The 18,934-nt window shown below is 45.4% G+C and overlaps 1 protein-coding gene across 1 annotated transcript in view; it reads left to right on the top strand.

The window, feature by feature from the left end:
- Positions 1-18,934, top strand: part of rars2 (arginyl-tRNA synthetase 2, mitochondrial) — a 116,569-nt gene that overhangs the window by 87,643 nt on the left and 9,992 nt on the right. Inside the window, exons 13-16 of the mRNA XM_038799331.1 lie at positions 1,730-1,806; positions 11,473-11,597; positions 12,707-12,774; positions 17,106-17,215. Coding sequence (XP_038655259.1) covers positions 1,730-1,806; positions 11,473-11,597; positions 12,707-12,774; positions 17,106-17,215 — 380 coding nt within the window. The remainder of the gene's footprint in view (positions 1-1,729; positions 1,807-11,472; positions 11,598-12,706; positions 12,775-17,105; positions 17,216-18,934) is intronic.

Genomic DNA, 18,934 nt, shown 5'->3' with positions numbered 1-18,934 from the left:
AAATGTCCCTTCCTGGTTCAGCAAAGGCATGAATCTACATCTCTTCGAGGAGAATATCTGCAATCTGCCGTGGTCCTAAATGTTGTCTGGAACAGGCCCCAGTGGCTCGGATCACAGATGAAACTGACCTGTCTGCTGTTAGATGAAGAACTAGCCTGCTTCTCCAATGAGGGTGCTAGAAGTTTTACTGTCCAAACTATTTGATATTCCCCTCTGGATCTGTTGTCTACCTCGCTCAAATTCCTTGCCTTTTGAAGTTTGTATTGGCCCTCTGATCTCTGGTAAGCAATGTTTCTGATATGGCCATTCGTGCTTCAATGTCTCTCGACTCCTGCTAATCTTGTTAATGGGCAAATCACAACTTGTTAATTCTCTAGGTGCCTGCTGTTATTTTATTTTCATCTCAAGGTTACTGTTAATCTTGTTGACTTTCCACATCCCTGACAACCCCTGAAAATTATGATCAAGTCTCAAAATCTTGAAAACCTTGAAAAATGACTAAAATTTGAGGGGAGGTTTGGAGTGGGGGGAAGCCTTCTCACTTTTCCTTCATTTTTCATGAATTCACAGTTAAACTGTTCCCTGTTGCATAAATTTCTTTCAAATCCTGTTGTAACACTTTGCTTTAACTTGATAAAATGTTGAAAGATTATCAAATTAGTTTAAAACCAGTTTTCAACTTTATTTTTGCTTGGTTATTTTCTCCTTTCTTCGCGACACCTCATGCTACTCCTGATTTGAGAGGCCAGGCGGACAGCTTCAGTTGTTTTCTCCTTTCTGCGGGCAGCACGGTGGTGCAGTGGGTTAGCCCTGCTGCCTCATGACACCGAGGTCCCAGGTTCGATCCCGGTTCTGGGTCACTGCCCGTGTGGAGTTTACACATTCTCCCTGTGTCTGCGTGGGTTTCACCCCCACAACCTAAAAGATATGCAGGCTAGGTGGATTGGCCACGCTAAATTGCCCCTTCATTGGAAAAAATGAATTGGGTACTCTAAATTTTTAAAAAAAGAAAAAAACATTTTCTTTCTTCAGGACACCTCATGCCACTCCTTTTTTAAATTTTAGAGTACCCAATTCATTTTTTCCAATTAAGGGGCAAGTTAGCGTGGCCAATCCACCTACCCTGCACATCTTTTGGGTTGTGGGGGGGGGGAACTTATGCAAACACGGGGAGAATGTGCAAACTCCACACGGACAGTGGCCCAGAGCCGGGATCGAACCCGGGACCTCGGTGAATTGAGGCTGCAGGGTTAACCCATTGCACCACCGTGCTGCCCCTCATGCCATTCCTGATTAAAGAGGCAAGGCGGACACCTTTACCAGTGTTAGGCAAAAACTTGAATGAGATTGTGTGTGTGTCAGAGGCTGCCATTCAAACTGTCCCATCGTACGTTAGCTACATGTTGCATGTCAACAGATAGTTGCTTCCAGGAAATGTGCAGATGTTCAGTACTTAAGTGAATCTATCTGTTCAGGAGCCGTTTTAAAGTTATTTCTCTTTGTGTTTGTCACAGGACTTTGATCGTATATTGCAGTGATTTGGAATCACAGTATCGTGCTCCATTGGAGCATTCATGTTTCAGCAATTTTTAAAAACCCACAACCTGTACTATTCAACTTGATTGTTTTGCGATATGTCTTGGACTTAGATTGGTAAAGGAACGTGATTGAGGCTTTCAGCTTTTAATATTGGTATGATTTCTCTGTTAATAGCTGTATCTTTCCACAGACAGATAAAGAACAGTGTACTCATTTTCAACAACTGTTTGAAATGCTGAAAACCATGGGCTACAACTGGACTGAACGGTAGGCAAAGAAAGCACTTTGTAATTACCCCATCCCGTCAGAATGAGAACCTCGATCTACTCGAACACTGATTCCCTCCTTTCTTGATTAGACGAATCGGACTGGGATGAGGAGAAATTTCCTCCCTCAAAGGGCTGGGAATCTTTGAGATTATCTAACCCGCAGGGTTGTGGATGCGCCATCGCTGAATACGAATAAGGTTGGGAAAGCCAGATTTTTGGTCTCTTGGGGGAATTAAGGGATATGGGGACCAGACAGGAAAATGGAGTTGAAGCCCTTATTGAATGGTGGAGCAGGCCCGATGGGCAATGTGGTCTAGTCCTATTCCTATTTAATGTTCTTAAATTTTGAGGTTCTCCAAGACGGATTTAGTGCTCTGACCCTCTCAGCCTTTGTGGGGTTCGGAATTTGTGGGGTGTGGTTAGAGAGAGAAAGAAAGCAAGAAATATAGAGAAAATTATAGAAACTGAGGGGGGAGGGGGGGACGGGACGAAAAAGGAAGAGACCTGTCAGAAGATGGGGTGGGGGGAAGAAAGAGGAAAACTCCAATAACAGCAGGAAAGTACATCAGCCGTGCAGAGGAGATAGAGAGAGATGGCATTAAAAATTGAAGCTGAACAAGTAATTAGAGAAAGGGAAAAGTAAAGAGAGATTTAATTTTTAAAAAGTCAAGCTTTTTAAAAGAATTAAAATTGTTGTCAGCCATAGGAGATTGGCAAGTTTGTGGAACAAATCTTGGAAACATCAGCTACTGGTGTGAAAACTATCGAGGTCACACAGGTTGTAGGTTCTTGGTGATTTTGCCTTGTTTATCCACCATTATCTCTCTTTTTTATTTGGCTACAGTCTCAATTAGTATTCCATGTCTCCTGTTTCTTCTGCCTCACTTGATCTCTTCAGGCCAATCACTAGGCCCTGAACAAAAGGTGGACAGGGTCACCCACTCCCAGACCTTTGTCAGTACTTCTTTGTAATGGTTCAGGGCTCAATAACGTATGTGTGGGTAAAATTCTGACCTCTGATTTTTCACCCCTGCACCTATTGCAGATAAATGTACGTTCTACCTCATGTTTACGAGTGCTTTACATTGTCCCTAAGTACACCAAATCGTGTGATGTTTTAACAAACTAGCCATAACATGTGTGATCATTTGCTATCAGCATTAGATAGAGATAGATAGAGAAATACAGCACAGAACAGGCCCTTCGGCCCACGATGTTGCGCCGAACTTTTGTCCTAGGTTAATCATAGAATTTTGGACAATTTTTCATGGCCAATCCACCTCAACCTGCACATCTTTGGACTGTGGGAGGAAACCGGAGTACCCGGAGGAAACCCACGCACACACGTGGAGGATGTGCAGAATCCACACAGACAGTGACCCAAGTCGAAATCGAACTTGGGACCCTGGAGCTGTGAAGCAATTGTACTATCCATAATGCTACAGTGCTGCCCTTAAGAAGTTAACCTACACTCCATTATTCTACCCTAATCCATGTACCTATCCAATAGCCGCTTGAAGGTCCCTAACGTTTCCGACTCAACTACTTCCACAGGCAGTGCATTCCATGCCCCCACTACTCTCTGGGTAAAGAACCTACCTCTGACATCCCCTCTATATCTTCCACCATTTATCTTAAATTTATGTCCCCTTGTAATGGTGTGTTCCACCCGGGGAAAAAGTCTATGACGGTCTACTCTATCTATTCCCCTAATCATCTTATAAACCTCTATCAAGTCGCCCCTCATCCTTCTCCGTTCTAATGAGAAAAGGCCTAGCACCCTCAACCTTTCCTCGTATGACCTACTCTCCATTCCAGGCAACATCCTGGTAAATCTCCTTTGCACCTTTTCCAAAGCTTCCACATCCTTCCTAAAATGAGGTGACCAGAACTGCACACAGTACTCCACATGTGGCCTGACCAAGGTTTTGTACATCTGCATCATCACCTCACGGCTCTTAAATTCGATCCCTCTGCTAATGAACGCTAGCACACCATAGGCCTTCTTCACAGCTCTATCCACTTGAGTGGCAACTTTCAAAGATCTATGAACACAGACCCCAAGATCTCTCTGCTCCTCTACATTGCCAAGAACCCTACCGTTAACCCTGTATTCCGCATTCATATTTGTCCTTCCAAAATGGACAACCTCACACTTGTCAGGGTTAAACTCCATCTGCCACTTCTCAGCCCAGCTCTGCATTCTATCTATGTCTCTTTGAAGCCGACAACAGCCCTCCTCACTATCCACAACTCCACCAATCTTCGTATCATCTGCAAATTTACTGACCCACCCTTCAACTCCCTCATCCAAGTCGTTAATGAAAATCACAAACAGCAGAGGACTCAGAACTGATCCCTGCGGTACGCCACTGATAACTGGGCTCCAGGCTGAATATTTGCCATCCACCACGACTCTGTCTTCTGTCGGTTAGCCAGTTTGTTATCCAACTGGCCAAATTTCCCACTATCCCATGCCTCCTTACTTTCTGAACAAGCCTACCATGGGGAACCTTATCAAATGCCTTACTAAAATCCATGTACACTACATCCACTGCTTTATCTTCATCCACATGCTTGGTCACCTCCTCAAAGAAGTCAATAAGACTTGTAAGGCAAGACCTACCCCTCACAAATCCGTGCTGACTATCCCTAATCAAGCAATGCCTTTCCAGATGCTCAGAAATCCTATCCCTCAGTACCCTTTCCATTACTTTGCCTACCACCGAAGTAAGACTAACTGGCCTGTAATTCCCAGGGTTATCCCTATTCCCTTTTTTGAACAGGGGCACGACATTCGCCACTCTCCAATCCTCTGGTACCACCCCTGTTGACAGCGAGGACGCAAAGATCATTGCCAACGGCTCTGCAATTTCATTTCTTGCTTCCCATAGAATCCTTGGATATATCCCGTCAGGCCCGGGGGACTTGTCTATCCTCAAGTTTTTCAAAACGCGCAACACATCTTCCTTCCTGACAAGTATCTCCTCGAGCTTATCAGTCTGCTTCACGCTGTCCTCTCCAACAATATGGCCCCTCTCGTTTGTAAATACTGAAGAAAAATACTTGTTCAAGACCTCTCCTATCTCTTCAGACTCCATACACAATCTCCCGCTACTGTCCTTGATCGGACCTACCCTCGCTCTAGTCATTCTCATATTTCTCACATATGTGTAAAAGGCCTTGGGGTTTTCCTTGATCCTACCTGCCGAAGATTTTTCATGCCCTCTCTTAGCTCTCCTAATCCCTTTCTTCAGTTCCCTCCTGGCTATCTTGTATCCCTCCAGCGCCCTGTCTGAACCTTGTTTCTTCAGCCTTACATAAGTCTCCTTCTTCCTCTTAACAAGACATTCAACCTCTCTTGTCAACCATGGTTCCCTCACTCGACCATCTCTTCCCTGCCTGACAGGGACATACATATCAAAGACACGCAGTACCTGTTCCTTGAACAAGTCCCACACCCCAGCCTATTCTGTACCTTACCAACCACACCCAGGGCAGTGCACCATCCCTATTTACACTATTATGCCAGCCCCAGCCACGGAGACCCAATCACCAAAGAGAAGAATCGTCAAGACACCCAATAATTGGACATCCTGGGAGAGAGGGGCCGAATCTCTTTCGCCCCCCAAGTTACAATAAGAGGAACTTCCCATAGACCACCAGACAAGGATTTAAGACTCCGCGATGCTCGCCCAGATGAATAGAAGAAAACAAAACCCCTAAAGGAAGAATGCCCGAGCTGACCGAGGAATATTAGCCACAGCCCCGCACTACAATCATCACAGGAAGGATATTAAGGGATATGACAGTGCTGTCTCAGCAGAGACACAATCACTGCTTCCATGTTGAAATCCCAACCACAAAGAGGAGGACATTTGGAGGACCACCATATAAGACCTTTTGGAGGAGGGCACCTAACGTCCCCCATCAAACCTACCTCGACACGGCAAACAATCTCTCTCCTCAGTAAATCAGTCAAGGATTGACCAAACCCACCTCGGGGTGCGCCAACACTTAATTCTTCCTCTTATAACAGCTCTAAAGAAAAAATATATTTTTTTAAATACTCCAACCTCAAGGAAAAGTCAGAAGGGACTCTGCCTTCCCAAGGATACATAATTTGTCCGGGCATCGAAGGAGACGAGCACAGATTCTTAAATTCAAAGGAACAAAAATAAAGACCTGATTTAGTTAGCTCTAACTGGGGGGGGGGCTGCCTCAATCTCAGTGAGGACTTGGCTAACCCTACCAAACAACCACCCATCCACTCTGCCGTGGCTCCACTCATCTTCATTATAAACAAAATAAGGGCTATTCAAAAAGCACTGCCTTCCAATAACCACATGGATTACAGCACATAATGAAAGAAAGGAGTAAAATTGTACACAGTCCACATAATCAACTCAATATGGGTTTTGCTAGAACAGGATAACAGGCGACTCTCGCCCTCGTGCTCACACCTTGCACACCCTTGCAGGAGAAACACAGCAACAAATAATCAACAACGTAATCACAAGGGAGTAACGTTCAGGATTATTGAAGAATTGCAGGGCAATAACACTATCCATGTTGCCTGAAAAGGCCAAAACTGCGACAGGATCATCGAGCACTCTTCAGGATCGCTCGAGGATGCCAGGGAATGTTCTCGATCAAATACAAGGATTCGCTCTTGCACCTCCAACTTTCTCCCCAGATACCTTGCAATTCCTCAAAGTGTGCTCCAAAGACTAGCATCATCGAGCCAAGATTCTCAATCAGAACAACATTCTCAATAGTGGCCATCATCCCGATGCACACACACTGCTGAGGCGAAGACAACAACGTTATTACAAGCTGGGCCCCACCCTAGCCCACTCAACCACCATGCTTAAATGAGGATTCTCTTTAATTAAACTCAGCTCCTTATCGCAAAGCTCCAATCAGGATCAACCAGGGACATAGTTACTCAGTATCAGAGAATATATTCCTGCTGGTTTAGCGTCACGTGATGTGTTGTGACATCGGCAGAGTGTTGTGTGGGCTTAGGGCAGATCATCATCTTTGATTGTGTGAGCAACATCTCCTAATTAACCTCTCATCATGTTTTACAAGAATCCAGAGTGTGGATATACCTTTCCTCTTTACAGCAACAAAGAAATACAACATAGTGCAAGACATATGTCCCCAAAAAAAGTCAATTGTGAAAAGTACATTAGGATGAAATAAAGGATTAAAAGACGAACAGAGAGGGCAGCACGGTGGCCTAGTGGTTAGCACAACCGCCTCACGGCGCTGAGGTCCCAGGTTCGATCCCGGCTCTGGGTCACTGTCCGTGTGGAGTTTGCACATTCTCCCCGTGTCTGCGTGGGTTTCGCCCCCACAACCCAAAAATGTGCAGAGTAGGTGGATTGGCCACGCTAAATTGCCCCTTAATAGAAAAAAATAATTGGGTAATCTAAATTTATTTTAAAAAAAGACGAACAGAGCCAGAACTCGCGAAAACGCAGGTACTCCCACGCTCACATCATGTGACCCCCCTCTCAAGTATACTTTTTATAAGATCCGTACATTGAACTGTTTGAGATTAAGTTGTCAGCTTCTTTCCAGGTTATTTGTTCACTTTTTGAATGCATTAAACTGAGCTTCAATGAACCAGAATACGGTTGCAAGCGCAGTGTAGAAGTCCCTGTTTATTTCATGTTTCAGCTCCATGTTCCGTATTTACTGCCATGTAAAGATAGACCTCTAGTCTGGAGAGATCAAGAGCAGTTTGTAAACCAATCCTATCTTCCAAGTAGGTAGAGTTTAAGCTAACATTAGGCACCTAAGTGGAAAGAATGCCATATCCACTATTCCATTAAGGATCTGAGATTTAATTAGCAATAAAGATTGACTGGAATTCATACGAAATGAGCTGACATCAGAAGCTAGAAACGTATAGGGAAGTCACCAACTGAGGTCCATTTAAAAAAAAAAAAGAAATCCCAGGATATTTTAGGATGGATGAGCAGAGGATGTTTCCTCTTAGGTGAGATTCTAGATCTAGGGCTCAAATGTTTAAAAATAAGACGGAGATGAGAATTGTTTTCTCTTGGGGGTCGTGAGTCATTGGAACACACCCCGTCAAATGGTGGAAGCAGAGTCTTCAAACATTTTAAAGGCAGAGCTAGATTGATTCTTGGTCAGCAAGGGGGTTAAAGATTACAGGGGACAATCGAGTGTGGAGTTGAGGTTACCAACAGATTAGCCATGATCTTATTAAATGGTGGAGCAGGCTCAAGGAGCTGAGTGGCCTACTCCTAATTCGTATTTTCAAAATTTATTCTCAAATTTTATGATTTACTCCTGAACCCCATTTCCATTGATGATTGTCATGTGCAATTTCAACTCTTAAATGTATGCATTTGTTAACCCGCACGCATCTTCCTGACACCCCAAAGCCGGATCACCATCTACAAAGGACAAATCAGGAGCATGATGGAATGCACTCCACTTGCCTGGGTGAGTGCAGCTCCAACGATGCTCAAGAAGTTCAACACCATTGGGACAAAGCAGCCCACTTGATTGAACCATGCTTACTGCCTCCACCACCGATGCACAGTGGCAGCTCTCTGCACCACCCACAAGATGCACTGCAGCAACGCACCAAGGCTCCTTTGACAGCACCTTCCAAAACTGTGAACTCTGCCACCTAGAAGAATAAAGGCAGTTGACGGATAGGAACACCACCATCGACAAGATCTCCTCCAAGCCGCACACCAACTTGACTGTAAACATATTACTGTTTCTTCACTGCCACTGGGTTGAAATCCTCGAACTTCCTACCTATCAGGACTGTGTGTGTACCTAGACTACATGGACTGTAGCGGCTCAAGAAGTAGCTTACCACCACCACTTTGCTGATAATCATGATTTCATTTGATAGAGATGTTCAAAATTATGAGGGGGCTAGATGGGGAGAAAATGTTTCCCGCTTGTAAATGGATCAAGAATGGGGCGGCACAGTGGTTAGCACTGCTGCCTTCGGCCCTGAGGACCCAGGTTTGATCCCGGTCCAGTGTCACTGTCTGTTTGGAGTTTGCACATTCTCCCCAAGTCTGCGTGTGTTTCATCCCACAACCCAAAAATCTGTAGGTTTGGATTGGCCACGCTAAATTGCCCTGTAATTGGAAAAAAAATTATTGGGTACTCTAAATTTTAAATAAAGTACTTGGATCAAGAATGAGCGGGCACAGATTTAAAGCGATTTGCAAAGGAAACAAATGTGATGCATGAAAAATGTTTTCACACAATGAGTGGTTCGGGTCTGTAATGCCCTACCTGGAAGTGTGATGGAGGCAGGTTCAATCATGTCATTCAAGAGGACATTAGATGATTGCTAATGTGCAGTGGTACTGGGAAAAGGCAGGAGAATAGCACTAAATTGTAATGCTGAATTGGACAGCTGGTGCAGACACAATGGGCCAAGTGGCCTCTTTCTGTGCTATAACAATTCTGATTCTGTGATTAGGGATGGGCAATAAATACTGACCTAGCCAGTGATGGTCACACCCCAAGCACAAGTTTTTATTAAAAGTAAATGTGTTTTTACGCGTGTGCTTCCCGTATCAGCCTCCCCGGACAGGCGCCGGAATGTGGCGATTAGGGGCTTTTCACAGTAACTTCATTGAAGCCTACTCGTGACAATAAGCGATTTTCATTTCATTTCAAAAGGATTGTGAGATGTGGAAAAATTCTGGATGTGGCAGACTTTGAGCTCATTGTTGAACTTTGACAAAGGGTTATCTGGACTCGAAACGTTATCTCTTTTCTCTCCCTACAGATGCTGCCAGACATGTTGAGATTTTCCAGCATTTTCTCTTTGGTTTGAGCTCGTTGTTTCTTTCTTTAATTAATTGGGGAAATTGTATATCTTGCTGTTCTGCAACCGTAACGGCACGGTAGCCTTGTGGATAGCACAATCGCTTCAGAGCTCCAGGGTCCCAGGTTCGATTCCGGCTTGGGTCACTGTCTGTGCGGAGACTGCGCATCCTCCCCGTGTGTGCGTGGGTTTCCTCCGGGTGCTCCGGTTTCCTCCCACAGTCCACAGATGTGCAGGTTAGGTGGATTGGCCATGATAAATTGCCCTTAGTGTCCAAAATTGCCCTTAGTGTTGGGTGGGGTTACTGGGTTATGGGGATAGGGTGGATGTGTTAACCTTGGGTAGGGTGCTCTTTCCAGGCGCCGGTGCAGACTCGATGGGCCGAGTGGCCTCCTTCTGCACTGTAAATTTGTTTGATTCTGAAGCACTTAGCAGAAGAATGTATTTCCTGTTAAATTGGTCAGTCCTCTGACCCGTGGCCAGGGTACAGATTATATGTGCTTCCCCCTTCCACTTTTCTATACAGTTACTGATTTCCACATACCCAAAATTCTTCAAAACATTGAGGAGGTGGTGGTGTAGTAATCCAACGAGCTAGGGTAATGCTCTGCATTAAAATCCCCCCACTGCAGATGGTGAAATTTGAATTCAATAAAAATCGGGCGGCAAGGAAGCACAGTGGTTAGCACAGTTGCTTCACAGCTCCAGGGTCCCAGGTTCAATTCCCGGCTTGGGTCACTGTCTGTGCGGAGTCTGCATGTTCTCCCCGTGTCTGCGTGGGTCTCCTCCGGATGCTCCGGTTTCCTCCCACAGTCCAAAGATGCGCAGGTTAGGTGGATTGGACATGCTCAATTGCCCTTACTGTCCAAAAAAGGATAAGTGCGATTATTGGGTTACGGGGATAGGATGGAGGTGTGGGCTTAGGTAGGGTGCTCTTTCCAAGGGCCAGTGTAGACTCGATGGGCCGAATGACCTCTTTCTGCCCTGTAAATTCTATGATTTTTGAAAAGGCTAATGATAACCATGAAACCATTGTCGATTGCTGTAAAAACCTTCGTGGTTTAGGGGGTATTGTGTGCCAGGCTTAGCCTGATCCAGTTCAAGGTGGTCCACAGGGCTCGTATGACTGTGGCTCGGATGAGTACGTTTTTTGAGGAGTTGGAGGACAGGTATGGGAGGTGCGGGGGAAGTCCGGTGAATCACGTACACCTGTTTTGGGCGTGTACGAAGCTATGCGGATTTTGGCAAGGATTCTCAGATGTCATGTCAGAGGTCCTGGAAGGGGGGGTGACTCCGAGTCCAGAGGTGGCAATATTTGGAGTGCCGGAAGATCCAGGAGCCCAGGGGGGGGAGAAAAGATGACATTTTTGCCTTTGCCTCCCTGGCCCGGAGACGGATTTTGCTGGAATGGAGGAACTCTGAGCTTCCAAAGTCGGGGGTGTGGGTCAAGTGACATGGCAGGGTTTCGCAGGCTAGAGAAGATAAAATTTGCCTTAAGGGGTTCAATACAAGGGTTCGCTCGGAGGTGGCAGCCATTCATCAACTTCTTTAAGGACAACTGACCATCAGCAGAAAGGAGGGGTGGGAAAGGGGAGGCATGAAAATGGAGAATAAGGGCAGGAAATCTAATATATCGGTAGCCAGGTGTTAGGGCGGGGGGAAGTTGGGTGTGTTACTGTGGGGTTTTTGCGTGTGTTGGACCGCTCTGCTATTTAGAATGTTAATATATTAAAATTAGAAATGCCTCAATAAAATTATTCCTAAAAAAAAATTAAAGTTGAGACTCAAATTGTCATCTTTTTTATGTATTTTTTTCTGCAGCTGTCAGCATGTTCCTTTTGGGCTAGTTAAGGGGATGAAGACCCGGAAAGGAGATGTTGTCTTTCTCGAAGATGTTCTGAATGAAGCTCGCCTCAGAATGCTGCAAAACATGGCTGCCTCAAAGAGTGAGTACTCCACCCACGGGGTCTGATTCTCTGCGTAACCCGCCCTGTTTTTATTGGTGGCGGAGGCAGCCCGCCAGTAGGATATTCTGGTCCCACCGTTGTCGATGGGATTTCCCGTTGAATGCGCCCCTCGTTGCCAGGAAGCCCAAGGCGGGGGTGCGCCATCAGTGGGTCCGGTGGATCCCGCCAGCGTGAACAGCCGGTAAATTCCGGCACTAATGTTTGATCATTACCATCTGACCATTTCTAAAAGGACTGTGTTTTCCCCAGTTAGAGGCTGAGTGGTACTAGAATTACCCTGACTGAATGAAAACTGTTAGTTCCAGGGGTTGACCCTGAGAGCAACTAGTTAACCACCTGAATCATCAGGGGTAACCCGTGCAGTTCCTGATGATTTTATAAATCTTGCTCAGGGAATTTCTTGATTACTTTGTTGCGGGCACATGGATGAGGCCAAGAGAAACACACTGTCTTAGATTTGAAAAAAAATACTCTGTATATAGGAGACACGGTAGCACAATGGGTGGCATGGTAACACAGTGGTTAGCACTATTGCTTCACAGTTCCAGGGACCTGGGCTTGGGTTACTCTCTGTGTGGAGTCTGCACGTTCTCCCTCTGTCTACATGGCTTTCCTCCAGGTGCTCCGGGAGTTTCATCCCACAGTCCAAACATGTGCAGGTTAGGTACATTGGCAAAATTACCCTTTGTGTCCAAAAAGGTTAGGTGGGGTTATGGGGATAGGGTGGAGGTGTGGGCTTAAGTATGGTAAGTTCTTTCCAAGGACCAGTGTAGACCCGATGGGCCGAATGGCCTTCACTGTAAATTCAATGAATATGATATATTTACATTCTAATCAGAGCCTATGGTCATTGTGCGTTATGTGCAGCAAGGCAGCTCAATGTCTTAACAAATGTAGAGGCGATGTGACACAAGTCCGAAAGGTAAATGCAGATTTTTGACATTGACGCAAGTAATTTCAACAATAAAAATGTGAGTGCTCATTGACAAATTGCTGAAGAAAATTTTTTGCGTCCAAAGTTGAGCTAAACCCATTGCAAGTATTTACAGATGATTTGTGTGTAATTGTTTATTTTTATTCATACGAAGCAACAAAGGAACTGGAAAACCCTGAAGATACAGCTGAAAAAGTGGGTGTGGCTGCCCTTATTATTCAGGTAATGAGAGATTAGATGATAGTTTAGCATAATTTTTTTTGGGTTTGTAAATATTGGGGATATGATTTTGGGACGAATCTAAACTAGAAAAATACAGGGTGGAACGCCGCGTTGAAAAAAATAATGTGCTTGGGCTTAGTGTCCTTGTATCTCCCTCTATTCATGTGTTTCCGCCGTGGGTTTTCATGTGAATGAAGAGGCTGAATCTCAACCCGCAGATCTTCCGGCAAATAGGTTGGATGCGGGATTCGTTTTCTTTCCTTCACTGCCTCATCATTAAGATGTTGTGACCCCGTGTGAGGCAACTTGATGAGCAAGTTGTTGCCATTCTGAATGATTGGTAGCAAGCTCCACCCTCTTATTAATGTCGACCCTACCACGTTTCAAAGAGAATTTGAATGTTTTTAAAGCGTTGTCCTCCCCTGGAACACTGGCCAATTGAGAGTTTGAAACAGAAACGTGACCTGGCGGGGGAGACCATTTTTGACCATCTGGGACCGAGTACTGTCCATCGAAGTAAATTTTGCAGGGGGTTTTCTTGAATGCTTCTGGAACTGACTTTGAAGAAGGATGTTTGTTTAATGATCCTTCCATTGTATCTGGGGGTGCAGCAGTGGCATTGCTGATGGAATTTCTCTTGATGCCCTAATGCAGTGTTTTTCAAACTTTTTTCCCCGGGACCCACGTCAGCTGACCTTCGGGACTCACGCCACATTCGCTTTCCCAGTCTCTCCTGATTCAAGGCAGTGTTTCGGACACTTGAGTTTTCTTGCCCCAGGCAAGGGAGGGAAGGAAAATCATCTAGTTTTCCTCTTCATAATCACTATGCAGTAGCCCCTGGTGCATTGAATTTTTTGCCAGCATTGAGTGAGAACAGAATCAGACATGCACAGCTGTGATTGTGCCCTCCTATATATGAAAATTCACTGTCTAGGGCCACACAAGAAATACTGCAGGTATTCCGTCTTAATCATTAATCCTTGGGGGAAGTACACTTCGTATATGTTAAATGAATGGCCTATTTTCATTTGGGCACCAAGTACTTGCATCGTCTCTTGTAAAATACAGGATTAAAAGTAACAGACAATTCCCACGAAGCAGAGGAGCAGCCTTTGCTTCTTGCTGGGTATTTTTCCATTGAGGAGTGGCCACCTCGCCCGATGCCTCCCGACTCCACCTCGGCCTAGCCGATCAACCCCCATGGCCATCAGGATGCCGTGACTGCCCCCACCTTGGGCTCAAACTGGAACATTCTCACCTTTTCAACATCAAAGATTCAGGTCCCCAGCGAGCTACACCAATATTCCTTTCCCCAGGCCAGTCTAGGTTTCATAGTTCCAATTTTCACAAAGCGGCTCCATACTCCTGTTTGTTGAAAACATTCTGTACAATACAAACCACCAGCTGCATCATGTTCATCAATACACGGGGAACTTGTGCACAGAGTTTGCATCGTCCCCGCACGGCATGACCAATGTAAATTGCCCGTCGGGGTTGCTTTTCAGAAGACTTTCCAATTATATAGATTAGAACAATCCTCATTCAAAGCACCAAAAAGGAAACATGCTGTGAAAATGTTATTTTATTCCAATGTGTTGCAAGAGGAGCATGTTTTTAAAAAAACTGTCAATGACGGAATAAGTTGCTCACTGTCAGGCAAACCCGTGACCAGTCAAAGAGTGAAAAATCAAGTGGGTGCACTGACTGTCCATTCAATTTGATATTTGGTCCCAAAATCTCTTGCAGTTGTAAGGAAAAGGAAATGAAAGATCTTTCTATCTGGCTTTCAATCAAAGATTCCTTTATGCTTACAGCAAAAATGCTAACACCCAGGGATTGTTATGTTAACTGGCGGGGAGGGGCAGAGGGGTGGGTTTGCTGTTGGGAAGAAAACGGATTTTGAGCAGCACTCCTACAGCAGCTGGAGCTGGGTGGGCAGCACGGTAGCATAGTGGTTAGCACAGTGCCAGGGTCCCATGTTCGATTCCCGACTAGGGTCACTGTCTGTGCAGAGTCTGCACATTCTCCCTGTGTCTGCATGGGTTTCCTCCAGGTGCTCCGGTTTCCTCCCACATCTAACGATGTGCAGGGGTAGGTGGATTGGCTATGCTAAATTGCCCTTGGTGTCCAAAAAAGGTAAGTTAAGGTGGGGTTACGGGGATAGGGTGGAAGTGTGGGCATAGTGTGGCGGTGTGGGCTTAGGTAGGGTGCTCTTTCCAAGGGCCAGTGCAGACTCGATAGGCCGAATGGCCTCCTTCTGCACTGTAAATTCTGAGAGAAAAATCCTTGGAGCTTGTTGGGTACATTGATGTAAGGGTGCGTGTGCGGGAGTGCTGGTGGCCGCTGCACGTTACCTCTGAGCTTCGGATCAAGTTAATGGCTTGTTAAATTCTTCTTACAGGGGAGAGGCTTCTCCCTATGAAATACAGAATTGGTACCAGCCGTGGGCTCCACAACCCTTCTGACACCTGCCCGCAACCCACATTTTGAAAAACCCTGCTCTAATGGATCATACACTGCAAAATGTGACAAAGTTACACTGCACAATGTGACAAAGTAACACATTTTATTCCAAGTTTGCATCAATGTTAATTTGAAATCGGCTACCTAGCAAGTTACACAAAAACTGCCAGTTTTGATCCCCAAATCTGACCATGAAAACATGCAGGCTGACAATCCCTGCATACTCGCACTGGGATATCATCCGCTCGGAAACTCTGCTGCTGACTCCAAATATGACAGGATCAGGGAGAGGTTCTGTGATTTTCGCTTTTGGTGGAGACAGTGGCACATCACTGGACCAATAATCCAGAGGCCCTCGCTACGTGGGTTTAAATCCCCCTTTGGCAGCTGGTGAAATTTTTAAGTTCAATTAATGAATGAACCTGGAATTGAAAGCTAGCCTCAGTAATGACCATTTAAACTATCATCAACTGTTGCAAAAGCCTATAATGTTCACCGGTGTCCTTTTATGGAAGGAAAGCTACCATCCTTGCCTGGCCTGACCGACATTCGACTTCAGACCCACATTAATTGTTAACTGCACGTTAGGGGGGGGCCTCACGGTAGCATGGTGGTTAGCATCAATGCTTCACAGCTCCAGGGTCCCAGGTTCGATTCCCGGCTGGGTCACTGTCTGTGTGGAGTCTGCCCGTCCTCCCCGTGTGTGCGTGGGTTTCCTCCGGGTGCTCCGGTTTCCTCCCACAGTCCAAAGATGTGCGGGTTAGGTGGATTGGCCATGCTAAATTGCCCGTAGTGTAAGGTTAATGGGGGGGATTGTTGGGTTACGGGTATACGGGTTACGTGGGTTTAAGTAGGGTGATCATTGCTCGGCACAACATCGAGGGCCGAAGGGCCTGTTCTGTGCTGTACTGTTCTATGTTCTATGCACACTGAAATGGCCTCGCAAGCCATTCAGGATTCCCTAGATGGGTTACAGCAGGTGGCACACCTCACATTCCAAATGCTGGCCTCAACCCAATCCTGTGAAATAATTTTTTTAAAACTTCCTCAGCAGGCATACATCTAGCACACGCCTGTTCCCACATACCAAAGTGGCTAATGCTCAAGGTGGCGATTGCCAGTTAGTCCGCCTAGGAAGATGATTTTATGGCTCTCTGGACCCGAACAAAAGAAAGTTGTGCATGCCAGCCTTCAGGGCCCAGAAATTGACACTCTATCCAATAGACCATCAAATTCCAAAGTCTGAGAGCCTGCTTGCCAGCCAAGCATCCTGATATAGGTGACCTTGAAATAGGCAAAAAAGGGTTTTGGACTTTGTATAAGCCTCTCTGTGAATATGGGCAACACATGTCAGGATTTGTATATTCAGACTTGGTGGGTGTGCACGCTGCAAGGGCCTTGAGAGTTCTGCCTCCATTGGATTCATCTTTCTCTCCGAGGAACTATCTAATCTCCACGTAACATTTCCCAACGGAGAGCGGAAACGTAGTAACATTGACATCTTGGTTGTAAGTTCACCAACTGCTGTTGCTACATTTGATTGCTCCAATACATGTGTTCAAAAACGCAAGTAGATTAGTTTTGCATAAAAATTGAACAGAATTCTTGGCTTGTGTACCCTTGGCCTTTGTGACTGTTGAGGCCTGAAAATTGTGTGCTGTCTGTTTTGGAGTCAACAGGAGACAGATTGTATATGACGGCAAAGTAAAATCTAATTGATTTAAGTCAGAGTTTGTTAAATTGTTTGTGACGTATTACATTGCTAATTTTCAATTCTTCCTCAAAGTCAGCTTTTACTGAATTTCTTTCAAGTTGGTAAGTTAGACTTTTGTTGGCGAAAAGTAACAATTTCTTAATGTAATTTACAGGACTTCAAAGGTCCTCTTTTGTCTGATTATGAATTTGACTGGGATCGTGTCCTGCAAAGCCAGGGAGATACCGGAGTGTTCCTTCAATACACTCATGCAAGGCTGTGTAGGTAAGGCACAAATGCAAAAAGTAAAGAAAATATTTAGCCGTGCATTGGACCAATATAAACCTATTGTCTGCACAAAGTGTTCAAAGGAGGAAAAATTGCAGGCAAATGGGAATAACTGGATAGCGCTTTCAAAGAGCTAGCACATGCGCAGTGGGCCGACTAGCTTCCTTCTGTTGTTTATCAGCACTCTTACCATTCTTGCCTCTTATGCATTCCCAAACTTAATTGCTCCATCAATGGCACTCTTGGCCCTAAGCTCTGGAATTCCTGCACAAAACCCATCAGCCTCTCTAACTCTCCTTTTATTCCATTAAGATACATCTACCCCATTGACCAGCTTTTGGTCACCCTCCGAATATCTCTTATGACTCGATGTTTAAATTTGTTTGATAATGCTCCTATAAGCGCTTTGGGACATTTACTACCTCAATGGTACTTTTTTAATTCCGGGTTTTGGTTGCAAAAGTCTGGTAAACTGAACCCCCTCAATGATAAATGTAGCTAAGGGAAAACATATGCAGTACTGTTTCTTATAGTACTCCCAAATGGCTACTATTTGATGCTTCCTGTATCTATTACTCTGGGTATGGTTTAGCACAAGGCTAAGTAGTTGTCTTTTAAAGCAGACCATGGCAGGCCAGCAGCAATGGGTTCAATTCCCGTACCAGCCTCCCCGAACAGGTGCCGGAATGTGGCGACTAGGGGCTTTTCACAGTAACTTAATTTGAAGCCTACTTGTCACAATAAGCGATTTTCATTCATTTCATTTTCATTCATTCATTTCATGGCCGCTGTAGAGTGGCAATATTGAATATCCTAGGTCCCTTGTTCTTGGAGGAAATTAGGATTTTTTTTATTGAATGCAGCTGTGCTATCGGCAAAGAATTCCTACTGTTTCCACATCCTGTGAAAACCTTCTTCCAACCCATGAATGGCGAACTCTACCTTCTCCAGCCTGAGAAATTTTGCCAACACATCCAATCTGTAGCCTTGGGTTGTGCTGCCGATCACCAGCTGAGCAGGAGTCTCCGGTGGGTGATCCGGGAGGCAAAGGCTAGGGCATCAGCCCCCCCCCCTCTCTCTCCATGAAGAGCTCTGGCTGCTCCACACACGCAGACACAGACAGACACACACGCAGACACAGACAGACACACACGCAGACATAGACAGACACACATGCAGACATAGACAGACACACACGCAGACATAGACAGACACACACTCGCAGACATAGACAGACACACTCGCAGATATAGACAGACACGCACTCGCAGACATAGACAGACACACAGACATAGACAGACACACACTCGCAGACATAGACAGACACACACTCACAGACATAGACAGACACACACTCGCAGACATAACTTCCTCCACCAAACTTATCAGGTTCCACTTGTGGATCCGTGTCCAGTCATGGGCTATTTGTATCTCCGGGTAGCGAAATTTGGATTGGGCCAATTTGAGTGACAGTCCCCCCACCCCCTCCCCCACCAGTTCTGCTGCTTCCCCCTGCAGGTTCACAGGGAAGATTTCGTTTTTACACTGGTTAGGCTTGTAACTCGAGAAAGCTGAATGAAAAATGAAAAGCTGCAAACACTTTCAGGAGTTTCATTATTCCTGCCATGCTGGCCAGGGAGTTCGAGATTTAGAGGAGCAGTTAAATATGTGTAGAGTGAGACTCTCTCTCCACTCTCGCTTGCGCTCTCTCTCTCT

The sequence above is a fragment of the Scyliorhinus canicula genome, chromosome 6 (genome assembly GCF_902713615.1).
Source record: "Scyliorhinus canicula chromosome 6, sScyCan1.1, whole genome shotgun sequence".
Taxonomy (NCBI): Eukaryota; Metazoa; Chordata; class Chondrichthyes; order Carcharhiniformes; family Scyliorhinidae; genus Scyliorhinus; species Scyliorhinus canicula.
The sequence above is the reverse complement of the archived record's forward strand: the minus strand, read 5'-3'. Positions and strand labels throughout refer to the sequence as shown.